This window comes from Ictalurus furcatus, chromosome 22 (assembly GCF_023375685.1).
Source record: "Ictalurus furcatus strain D&B chromosome 22, Billie_1.0, whole genome shotgun sequence".
Classification (NCBI taxonomy): domain Eukaryota; kingdom Metazoa; phylum Chordata; class Actinopteri; order Siluriformes; family Ictaluridae; genus Ictalurus; species Ictalurus furcatus.
In genome coordinates, this window is record NC_071276.1 from 12011273 (window position 1) to 12031784 (window position 20512).

Sequence of the window (20512 nt, forward strand, 5' to 3'; positions counted from 1 at the left end):
CCTGGTAATGCACCATAATTGGGCTGTGTGGAGGCTCTTATTAAAGGACTGTATTGATATTTTGGCTCAGGGGCTTTTAGCGTAGGAGCTCAGGGGGAAGTTAAGCCAAGAGGAGAAGGTAGGGCGGTAGGATTTAGGGTATGAACCAAAAACCATTGTCTTTTATCTCTCAGTATATATTTTCTCATTACAAGGAAACATGTCGGTTATTTGCCATGGAAACAGATGTTGTAGATAAAGATTTGCATAGCTGGAGCGTTCGTTTAATTATTGCACTCATCAGCGCTGTGAGATCTTGTGTGATTTGTTTTTGTCTGCAGGAACACAATGTGCACATCTCATTGTTTTTTCCAGTGCATGTGTAGATGCATGTGTTGGTCAGACCTGTCCAAAGTGCAAGCATACTATTCTGTTTCTGACAAGTGCCATCGCCAGCTCAGCCGTTCTGCCTGGCAGGATATTGTGTGTAGGATATGCTGTAAACGTCTCTGTTCTGTTGTGGAAACACAGCACCAATTCATCAACCGTTACCCAACATAAACCCGCCTTGGCCACGGGCCAATATTTCTCACTGCTCTGCATTTTAGATTCAAATCAACGAGAGAGAAATTCCTAGAAGGACTCCACTCGTGGGTGTTATATTGGGTAAACAATTCTGTTTAACCATCAAATGTACAAGGAGACTGATAATGCCCGGTGCTGCTGCTTAACTGGCTAAGGGCCAGGGTACTTCCTTGGAAAGGGCAACTTAATGTGGAAAGTGGTGTCCCTCACAGGTTTTGCATAACAACCCACAACGTTAAGCACACCACTGTAAAACAATATTTCTAAAGCCAACCTAAACGTTTGACAAGTTACAGCCTGTAGAGCAGCAGTTCCAGTAATGAACTCCCTGAATCTATATACATAACATAGCTGGGTAAGTGAGTCAGTGATCTTGGGATGGTCCAAGTTGAAAGAAAAAGTTATTAATTATTGTTAATGGTAAAAGCTGTGGCCAGGTGTATGCTTAGATTTGTTCAGGGTTTTGTCTTAACAATGTTTTCCTTAGTTCAAGCGTATACTTGGAATGAATGTCATTCACACACTGTTTCTCTAACAGACACATTAACAGATGTGTGTGAATCCTGACATGTGCAATCATGCAACACCTGAGAGCTTTTGCATGTGCATGTTAATATGGATTTTTAAAAAAAAAAAAAAAAAAACATCCTTAGCTTCATAATGAACTTTGACTGAGTGTTAACTGGGATTCCTATCGGCAAGTGAGTGTAAATGCCATGCAGTGATTTAATCACATCATTTTGAATGGGACAATTTCATTTTAATACAGTTGAGGGCATGCTCTTTTGTTTAGTCATGCTGAGTCAGAATTAAATAAAAATAAAAATGATAAGATTTATGTACTTGTGGATTGCATTCCTTAATGCCTGGCACCATGCACACAACTGTTTGTGAACACCTCATTAATTTATGTCTCAGGGAAGAATAGGGAAGCCCCTGTAAAAAAAAAAAAAGAAAAAAAAAAGAAAAAATAAATGGGATAATTAAAGCCTGGTGTGAAATCATTATTTGCACAAACACTCCATGTTTATTTTTGCCTGCCAAACTGTCATTAATATTCATGATAATTATCCACCTTGTCTTTGTTCATACATTGAGTCAGTCACAACAAAATGATCCCAAACACAGTGATTTAAATATGTATCAAGGCAATGTCTGTCTGAATATTTCACATCTGAGGAAAAAAAACGATGCGTGTTTATACAAAATCTTAATAATGCACTATTATTTTTAGGTCTGATGTGGTGGTGCTCTGCTTCTCCCTGGCTAACCCAAACTCCCTCCGCCATGTCCGTACCATGTGGTACCCTGAGATTAAGCACTTCTGTCCCCGCACCCCCATCATCCTGGTGGGCTGTCAGCTGGACCTCCGTTATGCTGACTTAGACGCGGTGAACCGAGCACGTAGGCCCCTGGCCAAGTACGATGCAAATCCTTTATCCTTGAAATACCCACTCAACCTTTGTTTTGCTTGAGTTTGAATTTAATTTGTTTATCACTTTTCCCCCTCAGACCCATAAAACCCACTGACATCCTTCCACCAGAACGAGGCCATGAGGTGGCTAAAGAACTAGGGGTACCCTACTACGAGACCAGCATCGTCGCCCAGTTTGGCGTCAAGGACGTCTTCGACAATGCCATCCGTGCAGCACTCATTTCTCGTCGCCACCTCCAATTCTGGAAGTCCCATTTAAAGAAGGTCCAGCGGCCTCTTCTTCAGGCCCCCTTTTTGCCTCCCAGGCCTCCGCGGCCTGTAGTAGGTATCCCCGATCCACCTCCCATGGATGGAGAAGGCCCCAACTCTCTCTTCTGCCAGCCCTTATGCGCAGATGTCCTGTTCCTTCTCCAACGTGGTGCCACTCGTGTTTTTGCTCATAAACTCTACCTAGCCACTTCCTGTTCCAAGTTCTACGACCTGTTTACCATGGACCTAGGATCTACAGAGGAGGACAAGGATGGAGATGAGACTCTGGAGGGTGGTGAAGAGGAGGAGCAAAGTCGAAGAGGAGCCAAAGAGCAGGCAGGACGTGCCAAGAGCCTTGACATTGATAAAGATGGTGATGGGGGGACCAAGGGTGGAAGGAGACTGCTTTTGCTGGAGCAGGGCTCATTGAGGACTTCCCAAAGTGATAATGCCCTTCCAGTCAGGGGCCAGTACCCTGTGGGGTCCCTGGGGACCGGCCGCCCACTTTCAGGATGGGGCCGGGGTTTCCTTGGCGTGTACCTGGAAAGGGTGGATGACCCGGTAACTAGTCGACCAAGACTCATGACAGTTGTGTCCATGGATGAACTCATTCAGGAGGCACCTTTCAGGGTAAGTACCAAAAAGACGATACCGTCTACATGATGTGTGCTCTGAGATGTAGTAATATTTTATTAAAATTTTGAATTCTGGGCATTCTCCATTCTAGTGTCCACTCCTAAAGACAAGGCTGTTTTCGTGAAAACAGCCAAGATGTAATTAAGCTCCAAATCACTTGAGGCCATTACTATAATTTAACATGTATTCTTATCCTGATTTCTGGTGCTGTATAAACTATTTACCGTTCTCAGTGTCTTTCTAGTATATCTTTATAAACTGATTTTTTTTTCTATACAGAATTCCAAAAGAAATAATAAATAAATATGCCAGACTCCCAACAAAAGTCTTAGCTTTTTTTAAACTATTTTTAAATCGAAGATAGTGAAGAAAATTCAAGATGTCAAGACAATTGCTATATTTTGCTCTAAACTTATATTGTCTAAACTTATAACAGTTTTAAAACATAATTTTTGTTTATAAACACACAGATTTTTTTTTTTACATTTCAGATATAATGTTTTATCCTTATCTTTTATCCTTATCCTCATGGTAGTCCTACACAAAGACAATCCATTTATTTTTAATATACATGATATGTAGAAATTTCATATGCCATTTTAAGCAATATAGAATTTAGAAATGTTGTTTAAATACTTTATGGGTTAAATACAGTGGTGTTTGCATGAGGAAATAGGGCTGCATGTGTATTCCTAGAATTGCTGATGTTTGTCTCTCACGTTGCTCAGGCCGTGCTGCAGTACCTGTACACAGGTCACCTAGATGAAGGCCGGAGTGACCTGATGCAGGTGGCCACCATTGCCGAGCTTCTGGAAGTCTTTGATCTGCGCATGATGGTGGCCAACGTGCTGAACCGTGAGAGCTTCATGAACCAGGAAATCACCAAAGCCTTCCATGTGCGCCGGGCCAACCGAATCAAAGAGTGCCTGAGCAAAGGCACATTTGCTGGTAGGCACCGGATGTTTGGCTACCTCATATTTTGTCACAAATATTATTTTCGACTTAAATTAGTTTGCCTGTTACTGTAGATGTTCTTGCCAGTGAAGGTAAGTCTGTTGTTATTTTTGTCATGTAACAGCTTCTATTAGTCTGCAGTCACGAACCACTTGTAGAATCATTTCATGTATAAATCCGACTAATAAGTTCACTTGTCAAACTTGCAGTTCTATTTTGATTCATATGTTAGTTGAATTCGAATAGAATTGCTTACAATGTCTTCTGGTGATGTATTTGTACTCCTTTATATTATTATTTGATATTTACTTTGCAAAGTAGAATATTATTTTCATATTTGTCAGTGAGTCCATCTGATCCATTGTGTGATCTGTGAATATGTCTGATGTTACGTATGTGCTGAGTGTTATTTGTGTATTATTTGTGTCGGTCATGTCTTGTGTTCTATGTATGTCTTTGTTTAATGTCATTAATGATGACTCATCTTCCTCTATATCACTGTTTCACTAATTTGCTTCTCTGTTCAACCAGTGCCATCATTAATCTCTCCTAACTTTCTGCTTTAGATGCTTTCCTTCTTTTCGCGCTTGCTGTGTGAACGTTATCAGCGGTGACTGGTGCCAATTATATTTGGAGGGGCACCAAAAAAGCAGGGGCACAAATGTTAGCTGTAATGTTTAATTTAGGTGTGAATTTGCGACTTGTTAAAAAATGACTAATCGCCATGCAATCTCCTCACTAGATATTAAAGATCTTAATATTGATTAATGGAAAGATGTATTTAATGGCAAAATATTTTTCAGACCTAAATAATATTTTGTTCAAGGACCTGGATGCACACTTAATTCAGTGACTGAGTAATACATTATTTGGCATGATTTGGCAACTCTTCCAAATAAATTGTTTATTCTTAATATCGCTGATAATATCAATTAATTCATTATATTTGAATACTTGGTTAACAGATTACTTTTTTTTTATTTAATTTTTTTTGTATAGCAGTTCTATACTTTTAACTTGAAATAATGACATGGAGCAGTGACATTTGCATGACATGACATTTGCCTGTGTGTCTTTGCAAAACTGCTTAATATACATGTGTTTATCTTCGGAAAAATACACTGCACAGATTTTCAGGGATTAAAATGACATCTCCAACTGTGCAACTCAAGGATATTTATTTTCATATCTAGCCCCAACTGCCAGGCCCCTCCTCACTATTTTCGGTCTTCTTATTAGCCCTGTGTATCTGTCTATTTATTATTTGTTTGTCTGTCTATTTGTCTCTCCGTCTGTCTCTCTGTGTTTGTTTGTCTTCCCCCTCTGTAGCCCCGACTCTGTGACACACGCCAAGATGTGTGCTCTTTTCCGAATGGTTTTAGATGTGGTGTTCCGATTGGACGATGGCTACCTACCTGCGCACAAGCCTCTGCTCATCTCCAGCTGCGACTGGATGGCGGCCATGTTCCGTGGGTCTTTCATGGAGAGCTACATAGAGGAGGTAAGCTGAGATTTTCATGTCTGGCTATAGAGTTGGTCTGTATTGGTGTGTAACTCGATCAGAAGCATTAAAATATACACATTTTTCTTCAATGAAATAGATGTACATTTGTTAAAGGTCACATTGAGAAGCCATCATTTACTTTCCTCAGCAGTGACTGTCCCTTAAAGCCACTAAATCACAATTCTCAAGGGCTTTCCAAGATCCTTAACAGTAACTGGCACAGGTAGTTGAAATTAGGCTACCGCCAGGGCAACCTGACCCACATTTCAATGCCAGCAGCAAGAAACCATCACGTTTATATAGAAGAGTGATGCATCCTGCTGGTCGTGGCACCCCCTCAAGGGGCTCATTTGGGCAAATTGACCCAAAAAGACTGAAACAGAGGTGGTCATAGGACAATATGAGCATACACACACACACACACACATACACACACACACACACACACACACACACACACACACACTAAAATGCTTGCTGAGATGTCTGCTTTGTGTCTGTGCGTCTATGTGTCTGAAGCTCTTGGAGGGAAAGAAATTAGAGGAGTCTGGGTCTTGTCTGGCCTTGCCTACTTTGAAGTTCCCAAAACACTGCCAAGAGAGATTTCGCAATTATTAACACATCGACTGCATCATCTCATTTTTGTGGTATATTTTTGATTTTTCTTCTCTTTTTCTAGACTGTTACTGTTGTGCTATAGCTTTTGAAAGTGTCTAATAGCAAACCGATTCAACAGATGCTCCAGAGATGCTTTTAAATCTTGTTGCATGGATTTGGATGAAATCTTATCTGTAGCATATGGCCAGGTGGTTTTTGGAAGCACACTCTGACCCTGTTTCCATTCGGGAAGGTTTTAACAGTAGGCATCACTCGGTCTCGATCTTGGAATGATTGAGTGCTTCAGTCAGGTGTCAGTGTTGTGGTGAAGTTGAGGATTCTGAACTGTGTCCAGAGGAAATGGAAAGGTGTATAAAGAAGCATTTAAAGAAGCAACTGCAGGAGCAAGTCTGAATCACGCACAGTGGAAAGAACAAACTCCTTGAGATGGAATAAGGATGAAACCTTGAGAGGAACCAACCATTTAAAGCCATCCCCTTCTGGGTGACACTGGATAGAGGGATATTAATGCATGCAGGGTAGGCTGATTTGCATTTCCAAAGTGTCCGAATGGGTGTGTGTATGAATTGGTGTGTGATTGTGCCCTGCAATGGATTGGCACCCTGTCCAGGGTGTACCCTGCCTTGTACCCCATGCTCCCTGGGATAGGCTCCAGGTTCCCTGCGACCCAGTAGGACAAGATGGTATAGAAAATGGATGGATGTACAGGATATTAAGTGAATATATTCTGGGGGGAAAACAAAATCTCATTGATAAAGATTGGACAGCTGGCAAGCAGATTTTATTTCGGTAAAATTGGTGTGTCAAGTATTTTCTCATGAAGACTGTGATGAATAAGCTAGGCATAGTATGAAGTGGACCTCAAACTCAGGCTTCTGTCAGTGTCCCTCATACTGTATGTTTATATCTTTGTTAGGTGCATAGCTGAGGTTGCAGTGGCAGGAAGTTTGTTTGCTCTGGTGTTTCCTGACCTGAAAGTACACTTCACATCCCAGCAAACCTGTTTACAGTTAAGATATTATAGTAGGCATAAGCTAAGCCACAAAAAATAAAAAATACCAAAATATAAAAACAAATATATAAATCTGTAGTGAGCTATAGTGCATTAGCTTTAGTTCATTATTAATCATCATAGTCATCATATTTCCTGTACTAACTTTGAATAACTTGTTTAATTAGTTTTCATATAGAACTAAATCTTATAAGTTCCAGGTTAGAATTCCCCTGTTCACACCATTTATTTTTTCATGGACTACTAGCTGCCAGCTCAAATTCTGGAAAGATAAACTCCTCACGGGCCGGGCTCCAAGACTGTCCTGACCCGAGAGAGCCGGTGAAGGAACTCGAGGTGTCCTGGCACATTGAACAGCAACAGAATAAGAAGACTTTGTATAGTGTTACAGACATTATAGGGAGCTAAACTTACAGGCAGTCCAGGGACTGATACAAGAAATTAGATGCTGGCCACTTCTGTATTCTAACAGCATTTACTGAGAGGACTTATAAAGAGCAATGCAAGGTGGTGGAGAACAAAATGGGCCCTATGGCATGAATTCAGTCAGTGGATGCATTTAAATAAGATTAAATATTTAATACAAATATTAGCTCCTGTCATTGCCAGACTATCCCTTTTCGGGAAGCATTTAATCTTTGTGAAGCAGCATTTAGTTTTCATGCCTAAAAATGAATGGCCTACTTAATTTACAGGTATCATCGTAAACACTGTAAACACATTAACAACTATAATCCTGCTCTCAAAAAGGCATGTCATGATCATGGTCATATTCTTAATCATAATTTCATTGCCGCCATTTCAATACAAGATTTCAGATGCAAAAAACTGTACCTCTGTAGTATTCATTATAAAAGCAGATACCTCGATCCAAATATCTGTGACCCAAATATCCTGAACAAACATTTTGGAAGTAGGGCACTAAGAAAATGACAGGATTCAAAACAACTTAAATTTTTTTTCTTTTGCTATCTATTGCGTGGATGTTTTGTCAAGAAATATGACTGGTTCCTCCTTTCATGTAAATCTTTCACTAATGACAGTCAGTGAGATGTAGAGCAGAATTTCAGAGGCTCAGGTAATGTCGAAACAAAATTATGAATCTATCTGTATAGTAATGCAACGCTTTCTATCTTCTTAGCAGCTCCAATGATGATTTAGGTGTCTTTAGCTTATTAGTTAAGTTGATTCTTTATCCCAGTTTGCACTATGTTTTGTTTTCAATGTTGCCATTGCAAAAAAATAAGTCATCTTGTGGGGGATAAAATAGCAATGGAAGGCGTCCGAGGCAGCATGCGGCGATGAAAATATCATTCCTATGCCTATAAATGAACTCTCCTTCGAACATTAAGCCTGCAAAGTTGACAGTGTTCTGCAGGCCTCTTTCTGACATCGCCAGTACACGCTTTTTGAGCTTGGCCTTTCAGACAGGCCTTTTGCACCATTGTGGGTTAAGCTGTACCCTAGCAAACAACAGTGACACAAAACCAGACGTAAACAGTGAGCACAGCCTCGTCCGAGGCTCTCTGTGGCACAAGTCAGCATGACAACTGACTGTAGTGAACTCCACACTATTTATAGAATGAGCTGCAATAGATCTGGGCCTTGTGTCAAGCAGAGCACAGTGTTCTGTATAAGCAGACACAATGCCACTCGGAGGTCTTAAGAGCCACGGCAGTTTAGGAGCATCCTTTAGTTCACCCGTAGTCACCGCTGAATAGTACTCATAATATTAGTCCCTAAATAGAACTGAAAAACATTTAGTAGTTCTGTGAGACGCTTTCTGCAAGAGTGCAGCTGTATTGGAATACAAGTGCCTTTACTCTGAACTGCGCTATAACCCCACAACACTCGGACACATCTGTGCCACTTCTCTAATTTTACACTTTTTATATCACACTCATGTCTCTTTTTTTGCAATCATTTGCATTTATAGCATTTGGCAGACACCCTTATCCAGAGCGACTTACATTTATCTCATTTAGTTGAGGGTTAAAGGCAGTGGATGCTTGGTAGTGCTGAGATTAGTCCAAAGCTGATCATGACCTTTCTGATCAATAGTCCAACGTCTTTACCTCTGACCTACCACTGCATTCATGGAAACAGGACCGGAGGCTGCAAAAACTAGAGATGTTTGTTCTCTGAAGGCAGGCATTATTGCAGAATAATATTTAGGATTTGGTGTATAATGAAGTGTTCTGATATTTTAGCACTTGCAACCAACCCTAAACTTCAAGAAGCAAAGTTATCTGTTTGAACCCTTGAGCATGCACGTCTCGTTCCATCGGTTGCACTGTGCATGACTGCTTGCTCTGTGAAAGTATGGCCGACAGTCAGGCATCAAAACGCTTCGCGGCAACAGCACTCATGACAGCAGAGTTGATTAGTGTGAGAGCGAGAGGAAGCTTGAAATCTCAACTGTGAAAACCTGTCAGATGAAGCGAAAGAAAAGATGGTGAACAGGAAGCATTGGGTGCATGATGTAGACTGGGGGTTGTAACAGTCTTTCCCACCTTTTATATTATTCTCTCTGACGTTTTTTTTTTTGTTTGTTTTTTTTCTTGTTAAATACTTAATTGTCATTTCAGTGAAAAATGTTGAAACAAGATTTGTAATACTTGTTTAATATTTGTAAAAAGTCAAGGCAAATCAATATATTTGAACATTTACCTTAAAGTACTGTAAATACAAAATTGTAAAAGAAAAAGTCCATCCTGAAACACATTTAATATATTTATATAGAAATGTTTGTGATGTTCTCAGAGATTCTGGAGCTAATTTGTTGGTTGATGCTGTGTTTTCGTTCATATTCCTGTGAATGCCGGCTGCTCTGACATCACAGAGGGACATTGCTAGTGCAGTTAAACAGTTGCAAAAAATTTCAAATGTAAGCAATAACAGTCACACTTCACTGTTGGCTCCTGAAAACAATGTCCTATCAGTGAGAAATCCATCGTAGATGTATTGAAAACAGATGACGATGAGATGGCTATGGCGTTGATGGCTAAATTACCATGAAAGTTGAAGCTTGGGAACCTGACCTGTTTGAGCAGTGTATAAATGAGGAGGCAAGCGAGCTGGAAGGAATAAAGGACTAAAGTGCTGCTCAATCTTATTAAAAGCATCCAGATCACCGTGTTGAATCTTTGACTGGATGCTACCTCCTGCTTTACTACTGCACATCTTAACTCTTTGCCCTTTAGTTGTAATTAGAGCTCACAGTGAGGCTGACATTCTGCTAATTGGTTCTTAGTCAGGCTGATGTGGGGCACCCCTGAGGCTTCAGAAGGACCCCTGGGCTATTCTGGTGTTGTCTAATTTTCCCCCTACCTTGCCATCTTTAGACTTTCAGTCATCTGGCATGTTTTCTGTCTCCACTGTGCATGACTGTGCATTCTTTCTAAACTGTTTCATCAGAATAGGAGTTAATTATCTTCGCTGGATCATGTCAAGTCATACTTTCAGTGCTAAGGACTTGGATTCAGACCAGTTCCAGAGGCATGATAATCCTAGTGTCATTTACAGTATGAAAGTCTTCATGGTGCCAGGAGAAGTGAAGGATTCTGTTCTGCAGACTGATGTGAAACTTCTGGTCCTTAAGACAAGGCACATCCAGAGGCAATTAAACTCTCTACATCTTGTGTCAATTCACAGAGGTGCCAATGCCAGCATGGGGGAAAGTGACAGCATGAAGAAAAGACTGCCATGGTTGGGATCTGGAACATTCTTGATATCTACTAAAAGCTGCCTCTTGATTTGCTAGAGTTAAATATGCATGCCATTGTTTGTAGATCCTGCCAAGTCCAAATAAAGAGCACATTGAAAAGTCTTCCTCCATTTAATTCTTGAGCTTTTGGGCAGAAAATGGAGAACAAATTTGAGTAGGTGATTACTTTTAGATGTGTTTACCGGTGGCTGGGGGAGTGAATGAGATTTGAAGGTGGTGTTAGAAAATGGGGACACGTTGTAGAGTCCTTCACTACTGTCTGACAAAAGTGTTGTGTCTGTGGGCCGTCTTTTTGGCATCGAGCCTGCAGAATTATTTGCCCAGAGCTTTGAATCAGCAATGGTAACAGTTTCATGCAGTGCTGTTGAAAGATGAAAGACCCCTCACAGAGGCCACTGGCCCTCTCTTTCCCTGTATGCCCTAATCTGTCACATATGTCCACCCTCATTCTCTCTTGACCACTTGCCCTCCCAATTCATGTTCTGTAGTCAGCTTGAAGCCCTGATTTATGGGTGTGTGCCAGGACCAAGCAGGTGTCAACTGGGAGAGATGAAAAGCAGATTGCTTCACTAGTGGATCAGTCGGCCCCTTGAGTTTCTATATGCTGGAGTTGTGCTATGAATAAACATCCACAGATTTCCACAGATTCTTTTCATATTTTCACAATATGGGCAGCTGTTGATAATGTATTTGTTTTATTTAGTTCTTTTTCTTTCTCCCTGTTTATTTCTTTCTTCAGGTGTCCATACCCAACACCAGTACTGCCTGTATGAGAGCTGTGCTGGAGTATCTGTACTGTGGCTTGCTCACACCTTGCCCCGAGTTGGAGCCTATTGACCTCATAATACTAGCCAACCGTCTCTGCTTGCCCCGCCTTGTGGCTCTTACAGGTAGGCGTATTTCTGCATTCCGAAAATGATTACAGTTCACCATTCAAGAATATAACAAATTACTACAGATTGCACACATCTAGCAGTTAGTCGAGTGCCAAATTCAGCCTGATATTTCAAATACCGTTTGGACAGGATAAGATTTCTGTACAAATTTCTGTTAAGCAATGTTCCCAGAGGAAATATGTCCTAATTATGATCCATTAGCATATGTATAAATCAGAGATGGGAGTGCCTTCCATATGCGAGATTGTCACGCTTAAAAAAATCCATGCATACATAAATACATACACTACATACACCTCATTTTAATGCAAAGCGATTGTTTTGACCTTTATTCCAAGTTCTTGTGGCTGCACAGGTATTGCACTAGTATGTAGGCTATACCTGGGCTAGGAGCTCATTGACTTCGGTAAAGCCCCGGAAGCATCTCTTCTCTCTCAGGTCCTTTTGAAATGTCATCTCTGCCAATACTTGATTTCATTTTGGTTTCGGTAGGAGGTGATAAAAAAGACCACTTCTTGGAGTGTCTTGAAGAAAAAGCACAAAACCTCTTTCCTCACGGCATATTAAAGAATTTTTACCAACATGTCAGTTCAGATGGCATATATACACATACATACATACATACATATCCATATTATATATATATATATATATATATATATATATATATATATATATATATATATATATATATATATACATACATACATACATATCCATATTTTTTATATATATATATATATATATATATATATATACATACATACATATCCATATTTTATATATATATATATGTGTATATATATGTATATATGTGTGTGTGTGTGTGTGTGTGTGTGTGTGTGTGTGTGTGTGTGTATTACCTGGGGTTATGTTAACCTGTCGTTTTTAGAAGGTATAATAGGGTTTCATTTTTCCAGTCGCATACACACACAGTCCGTTAAAAAAAACTATCCCAGGGAGACTTTGGTAATAATTACATTACCCGGCCTATTCATGTAAACGAATCCAATCGGAATAGTGCCTTAATAAGCAAAAGTTTACCATCCCAAGCCACATAGAATATTAACATTGGTATTGTGGTATGTTGTGTTCCACAGAGCAACATGCGGTTGAAGAGCTCTTGCAGTGGGCAGTAAAAGGAGCAGACATTGATGGACAGGTGCTGGCTTACCTAGAAATGGCTCAGGTAATCTTCATTTAAGTCTGTGGAAAAACAGACCAATTTCAGAGTAGATGGGCCTATTATTCTGTTAAGCACACTGATTTGAATACTGAAGTAGCCAGGTAACAAAGGGAACACATTAATCCCCCAAATTAACATTTATTCATAGCCCATTCTAATTCAAGTTCAAAGGATGATCAGTCGTTGCCTTTCAAATGAGCCTCATTGTTGGAAATCACTGTGTGATGCCTTGTGCCAACATCCACTTCATCTCCCTTTCTATAGTTCCACAATGCCAAACAGCTCTCTGCCTGGTGTCTCCATCACATTTGCACCAACTACAACAGTGTGTGTCGCAAGTTCCCCAAAGACATGAAGACCATGTCTCCAGGTATAGACCTAATACCTATCCCTATATAACAGTTGACCTCATCTCTGACCTTTTCATCGATCATATTTGTCCATATCTCTCAACATTTCAATCATTTCATTCCCTTGTCTCCTCCAGAAAATCAGAAGCACTTTGAGAAGCAGCGCTGGCCCCCCGTGTGGTTCCTCAAGGAGGAAGACCGCTACAACCGCTCAAAGAAGGAGCGTGAGCGTGAGGAAGAAATCCTGCGCAAGCAACACACAAAGCGTGGCTGGTGCTTCTGGAGACACCCATCCTCCTCTGCACCCCACATCTCCTGAGGGTGCTTCCTTATCCGGCAACCACCACCGCTCACACCCCAAACCCCTCACACTGTCTCGGCCTCAGGACTCACAGCTGATCCTGGGAAGACCTGTGTCTGTGTCCAATGTATGCATCCTGGCTGATGGACGTTTGTCTGGGGCCACTTCGCCCCTGTGCTTCTGCCTTCCCTCATCAAGCCAGGTTTAATGCCAAGCCTGAGGCAAAAAGCTGTGGCCCATAAGAGTTTTTAGCTCATCAACTGAAGGGGAGAATTTCTCACTCTGTCTTGTGTTTCACTGTGTTAATCCAGCAAGTTTGGAGGCCACGTAGGGACACCACATAGAGAATGTCTTCATGGCAGTGATCTGCCTTCACCTTTTTAAGACTGTTATTCTTGTGCTACAACTACAAACCCACACATCCTCACTCACCCCCTCAGTACCAAGCCTAGGCGCTGGCGCCCGAGCATGCATAGAGCATGGTGCTGTTGTGATGAGCTCTTCCTCTGAATCCTATTTCTGGGGAATATATCCAACATATATGAGCTACACATACCTTGCACCTAGCACCTAAAACAGCGTCAGGGATTTGTTATTCTGTAATCCGCAAAGGTACATCCAGCTGAACTGTGGTACATGCTTTTTGCCTCAGTAATGTATAACCTTTGCCTATTCTCAAAGAAAAAGAAGTTGCTTTGGATCTTCTGTAGCCCCCTTTTTGATCTTTATGTTTGGTTTTCCAGTTTTCCACTGAGGCACTATTGGGGTAACTCCACTCAAGGGCCCTCATTTATCAACATTGCTTACTAACAAATCTGTGCAGAAATTGTGTTTACGAACTTTTCAATGCAGAGTGTGGGATTTATCAAGACAAACGTTCACTTAGGCTTCTGAGTATATTTTGCATGGGAGCACAAAACTAATACCGATACATTTGTGGCATCAATTGCGGCCTAAATTGGAAAGAGAAATGAGGCGAACAAATGCAATACCTGTTCTGCCTGTTCATGTACAAGTTCTTTCAACCATGATTTATGCCTTCAGGTGTCTCCCAAACACCACGAACAGAAATATTAAACAGCACACCTTCTATTCTCCACTTTATTGATTAAAATCTAGAAAGAAGTTTCTTTCCATAGCTCAGATTTTGATTTACTTGTTTGTTCGCTTACATACTATATATGGTTAATTGTGGGTGTGTCTGTATGTAACCGAGCAGTGAAATGCACATGTATGGTGGCTATGAACAATTGGACTTTACAATGCACACTTGTGCATATGATATGCATACTCACCGTTGACAGATCCCAATTTTACTGTGTATATGAAACTGTTTAGAACCTTTTCTTCGCAACGTTGACACATGAGGGCCACGAATTATTACTGCTAGCACTTAAAGCTGAATGTGGGCAGAAACAGGACACTAAATAAACATGGTGCGATGCTCTGTTCATTAAACTAAAAGGTTCTAATAATGCACCAAAGAGACGATTCTGGTGTCGGGGGAAAAAAACGTAAAAGGAAGGTCTTAATTTAGGTCTATTTCTACCACTGCTAAGGGAGTATGACCATTATCTAATGAGTAGGGTTTTGTTCTGATCGCTACCAAGATGTTTATTTTTACTTGCATTTACTTCTCCAAGCCACTAGAGGCAGTGTTGTGTCTTCGGTTTGTATAATGCGTTAGATCAAGGAAATTAATCTGGAATTCTTGCCTTTTTTTTTATTTTTATTTTTTTTTTTTATAAAGTTTCCACCCTTCATATAAGAGTAACATTTTAATATTTTTGTCCAGGAGTTTTTAAATCTACTCAATTGCAACATAACCAAAAATAAGGTTGCCATATTTTTCCTTCCTGCTTCTTTGCTAAGATCTAAATTAGCTTCCCTCAGTCTAACCTGCTGTGTTCTACCTCTGCAGACAGAAATAAGTTTGGGATTCAGTCAGTGTGGGGGTCTTTTTGTTTATTTGCTGAATATAAGGCTACAGAGTTGTACCTTCACTTTCCAGTTCATACAGTTAAAATGGTGCTTGGAATTACTAAATATCCCAGTGATAGTATTCTTTTCTCACAGTGGTTACTTTTTTCTCTTGCTCATGTAATTAATTACTTTCTGTGTGACAATCCTACACAACAACAGCAACAAAATCTTGACTATTTAGGAAAGCAAAGTTGTTGGATAAAAGATTGATTCCTTTTTTCTTCAAAAAGCTTTATAACTTTCAGTAGAAAGGCTTGTAGCAAAATGGAAAATAGGTTTTGTGGTATTATTGGTATATACTACTGATGTGGTATTTATGTGGTAACAGCACAGCTCAGTAATTGTAACCTTTCCACTTTTGTCCCTACATCAAGTATGAAGTATTTCTCAAACGCGTTGTGCTGTTCTTTATCTGGTGATCCTGTTACATTATCAAAGACATCAATGTTAGTTAGGTATTTGTTTGCTTGGGTTGTGCTAAAGTAGGCACTTATTTCTGAAAGCTCAGTTTCACGAGTGCTATTTTTGTAAATGTTAAAACAGAAAACTGTTCGACTTTTTTTGTAGCACCTTCCACTATTTCTGGCTTTCAGATTTTTCACCTCCGTGAGACTGTACCCAGGTGCCGCTGGTAGCTAGCTGGAGACATATGATGTGGAAAGATTTCTTCTTCTTTTTTCTCACTAGAGACATGTTCGAATAATCAACAGCTACTGAAATAGACATGCGAGAGAATCTCGTGGGGCCCATGTGTGAATGAAGCTGATCTTTGGAAGGAAGGAAATAGCAAAAGCCTTTGACACAAGGTGGGGCCCTTTGAGCTAAATCTTAGAAAATCTGACATTTTAGATCATTAAAAATAGCAGTCGGTGATCTAAAATTAACCTCTGTCTAGCAATGTAACATGCCGGTGAATACACCAGTTTGCAATTGCTCTGCTATGGTACTGTCTCCGTACTAAGCACTTCAATAGTAACCTATGGTAAAACATTTATAAAACAGTTCTCACAGACAAATCAATAGTGTTTACCTCTTATACAGTGTCTTTCTGTACTTGAAGGTGGAACGTGCTGCCTTGGTGATTTTTGGGCACTCCTTTTGTCCCTTACACATTTTTGCTGTCTGGATCTGTCGTGCATGACTGACTGTTCCTAAACTCCAGCATTTAAAAAGACATTACATTTTGTAGCATGGTAATTTTTCTTCCATAAACAAAGTGGACTTTTTTAGCTCCATGCAGTTTGTGTTCAGTGTTTGTTGGTGAAGGCAATGATGTCTCTGTATATAACCTGTGTGCTTTATTGTTATTGCCTTTGCTAAGTTTAGGTTTTAAAAATAGACGGGGTGTATGATGTAGTTCTGTAGTTCTGAGGGACGGTTTTGTGGCTTTTGTATGAGTATTATTAGAAACCTTATTATGGCTTGGGTAACATTTTTTGAGACTTTTTCAACAGCACTAACAATTGATAAGCCCTTATTAACAGTGTAACCGCCTATGCACTTTAGCCTAAATTGTGAAAAACAAACTTATTTTCCTGATTTTTATAGTGATTGCCTTGAAGTGATGCACGTTTACAGGAAATGTGCATGAAGAATGGTCTCCTAGACATGATTGCATGCAGTCATGTGTACATTTGTATTAAGAATCAGGTGTGCACTTTATTAGTCTGTTCTCCTATATGAGCTCGTATACAAATACGTGTTACATTTAGGAGAAAGTCTAATAACAATGTTATATACAGTTTTTAACCGGGATTATCATGTCCTTGCTCAAAAAAAAAAAAAAACCTGTACATTTCCCCCCCTTCCCCCACACCCCCTCCCCCAGAGTTTGCAATAGTAATGCTCCATAGGGCTCGGTGTTGTTCTATCCTGGCATTACCTGTGCCTTTGATTTTTTTTTTTTTTTTTTTTTTTTTTTTTTTTTTTTTTTAAAGAAAAAAAAATCGTGTTGCCTTTCTGAAGAGGGCCTCTTACTACTGCCTTTAGATGTTGAATAATTGTAAAGAAAACCACGTGTGCATACGCATAAACACACACAGGCACTTAGCCAGGCAGCTGACCACCGCATTCCTCCTCTTACTGTCAGTGCCTGTGAACGTTATGTAGCACAGCTTACTGTTCTCTATCCTGGCTTTATGCTGCATCCTTTTCATTGCTTTTCCTGTATGAAATATTTCCAGCTCTCATTGTTTTGCTGAACCGGGTGGAAATAAATGTTTTGGGTTTGATGTGATCATGCTGGTATGGCTGTGGGAGAGCACGTACAGCCTACAGTATTCGTTGTAGTCAGACACTCGTGCCCTCTACAGAAGCAAATGAGAACTATTGAACGCAGCTTATTATGCAGCACGCATTTTATGGCGTGATGGAAAGACTTTTGCGTTATTGGGAAGTCCGAGGCTGTACATGCTTCTTCCAGTGCTGCTATTTCCTTTCTGATTCAGCATCCACTCTCAAAATTGTTCACTATTCTTTCTTCCAAATATTATTTCCTCATTTTCTGTACCTCACACTTTTGTATACGTACTTCTTTGATTAATTGCAGGATTTGATCTTTGGGTTAAACCCACTCTTGTATTTTCCATGCAGTGAATTCATAAGACATAGCGTTATGTGTTTGTGGTTTAGATGCTTAATGTTTTTTTGGGTTTTTTTCATGCATCTTATACAAACTACTGTGGGGAATAACAATATGCAAAGGGGTTAATACTATCATAACTTCGATTATACAGCTCTCACTTTCAGTGGAAGTGGCCTTCTTTAAACTAACATGACAATTCTAACACTAATGGTATCGTCGGTTTTATGTACAGTGCGGACCTCCGTCTCAAGGCCACCTTGGGTGTTTGAGAGCGGTCAGCAACTGAGTAAAAGCTGATGACCATTCTTCCTTTTGTTTTGTTCTCTTTATATTATTATATGACTATTATACCATTAAGCACGTTGTGTTAATCTTGTTAACTTCTTACTTCTTTTGAAAATTGCTGTTAATGTAATGAAACAAAAAAGAGCACACACAACACACTATAAGGGCTTTTTTTTTTTTATAAAAAAAAAATGGAAGAAAGAAAGGCAACAATAAGAATGTTCAGCAGATGCTGCAAAAATGTTTTAATGAAACCTTTTGTAATACTATTTTGAACCACTGTGATTTGTACAAAATGGAACAAATAAGTAGGCGAAATGCCGTTTCAGTATTCTAATGTTTAACTGGGCTTTTAATAAACTTTAAGTGGATTATTGGATGTTTGCGTTTTGTCTTTTTTTTTTTTTTTTCACTGAAATGATAACATGAGAATTTGTTCTTGAGTGATACTCAGTAACATAGTTTTAAATGAAGCATTTAGAAAAGTGTGTACTGTAGTATAGAATTAGATGTATTTTTCTCAACAGGAGGGAACAACTGCTTGTAAGCTTTTATCAAGCAGCTTATATTCATATAACAATTAGTATGTATGAAAAGGCAGCAAGGTGGTGCACTCAATAAAAATGTAAGTAGATAGATTGGTGACTCTAAATCGCCCCTAGGTGTGAATGTGTGTGCATGGTGGCCTGCAGTGGACTGGTGTCCCAACCAGGGTATTCCTGCCTCATGCTCAGTGTTCCCAGGATAGGCTCAAGATCCACCACAACCCTGAACAGGATAAAGCAGTTACTGAAGATAAATGAATGCATTAGTGTGAGAGTTTGTAGTGTTTTAGTAGACAATTGCAAAGAATGGCCAAAAGAGGGCGTCAGAGATCAACTCAGTAATGCAATGAACCATTAGGCAGGTACTATTGCAATGTAAATGCAAATAAAATGTTTTTCTTATTTTTCCTTAGCTGAAAATGATCTCTTATTGCAGTCTTAGGTCAGTTTTCAAAAGCTTTTAAATACTTTCTTGTTACCATTTTAATATTTTTTTTATATATTTCAAATGTCAATATTATTTAAAAAATAATTTCTGCTGTAGAGAAATAGTTTTTGGAAAATCTACTATAATTTTCCTCTTGGTTTATCCAGGCTGTGTGTTCTCAAAATGCATAGAATGAAATCTAAGACTTCAGTATTACCTGTCTAATCATACCACTGTAAAATAAAAAAAAATAAATAAAACTTCTAAAAATCCTGACTTAGCATTCGCAATGATGAAGTTTACTCCAGCCCAGAAAACTCATCAAAGTTGTTATTACCACATGTACAGTCTATGATCCATGGCAGCCTGATGCACAGCTAGCATTTTCAAAGCTATACTATTAGGAAAAAGCAAGAAAATGTAGCTTTTAGTCTATTGTCAGAAAATGGGTTAGAGGTGGATTTAAAGTACCCTTAAAACACATTTCATAATTCAACCTTAGGTGTCATTGTTGTGTATATATATGAAGCCATGTTTCTTTAACTTTATAAGGTAATATTATAAGTATATGAGGTATTCTAAGGATCTATCTCCCATTCCATCTTAACCCAGACCGAACCATATAATAAGGTCATAATTTACACTGTTTGTGCCTTGGGGAGCAATAATATACAGTACTTTCATTCTTACAGTGTATCCAAAACCAAGTGAGCAGCAGACCACACCCAGATGGCATATTTATAATTTATTTATTATATTTTTCTGTAACTTTGATTGTGTCATTTCTGTCTAGACAGGCAATGTGTAATTTAGACTTTGTCTGGAGCTTAACAGAAGCACTCTTCCTAAGTAAAATCCTCTGTTTTGTTTGTAATCCGAGCCTCAGATTCAAATGACAGACAAGCTACTTCAGACATTCGTGGAGTCTTTTGACTGCAACGCCTTGATCTATTTGTATGAGAAGCCAAAAATGCTTCACACTTGGACTCCAGGGACAATAACCCAATAAATAAGAGCACCCAGGTTTTCAAGAGCAACCAGAAATCATGTATAAAGTATGAGGTCTGATTGGACACGTGTAGTAGCCTGTCATCATATCATTTGTTTACTCACAGTCACTCATTATCATGCCATTATCATGGCTTTTTAAAAAAAATGCATTATGGTCAGACCAAACACAAATGACATTTTCCTGGGCCAAAATAAATAAATCAATGAAAAGGATGTAGGACATTCCTTCTTCAGTTTGATTTCTT

The 20512-nt window shown here is 39.4% G+C and overlaps 1 protein-coding gene across 3 annotated transcripts in view; it reads left to right on the forward strand.

The window, feature by feature from the left end:
• rhobtb4 (Rho related BTB domain containing 4) overlaps positions 1-18663 on the forward strand; it is a 41347-nt gene extending 22684 nt beyond the window's left edge. For all 3 annotated transcript variants that reach the window (XM_053654058.1, XM_053654060.1, XM_053654057.1), the window contains 8 exons: positions 1799-1984; positions 2077-2878; positions 3613-3832; positions 5221-5339; positions 11439-11589; positions 12696-12784; positions 13046-13151; positions 13269-18663. In XM_053654058.1, the coding sequence (XP_053510033.1) occupies positions 1799-1984; positions 2077-2878; positions 3613-3832; positions 5221-5339; positions 11439-11589; positions 12696-12784; positions 13046-13151; positions 13269-13450 (1855 nt within the window). In that variant the 3' untranslated portion in view covers positions 13451-18663. The remainder of the gene's footprint in view (positions 1-1798; positions 1985-2076; positions 2879-3612; positions 3833-5220; positions 5340-11438; positions 11590-12695; positions 12785-13045; positions 13152-13268) is intronic.
• The last annotated feature ends 1849 nt before the right edge of the window (positions 18664-20512 follow it).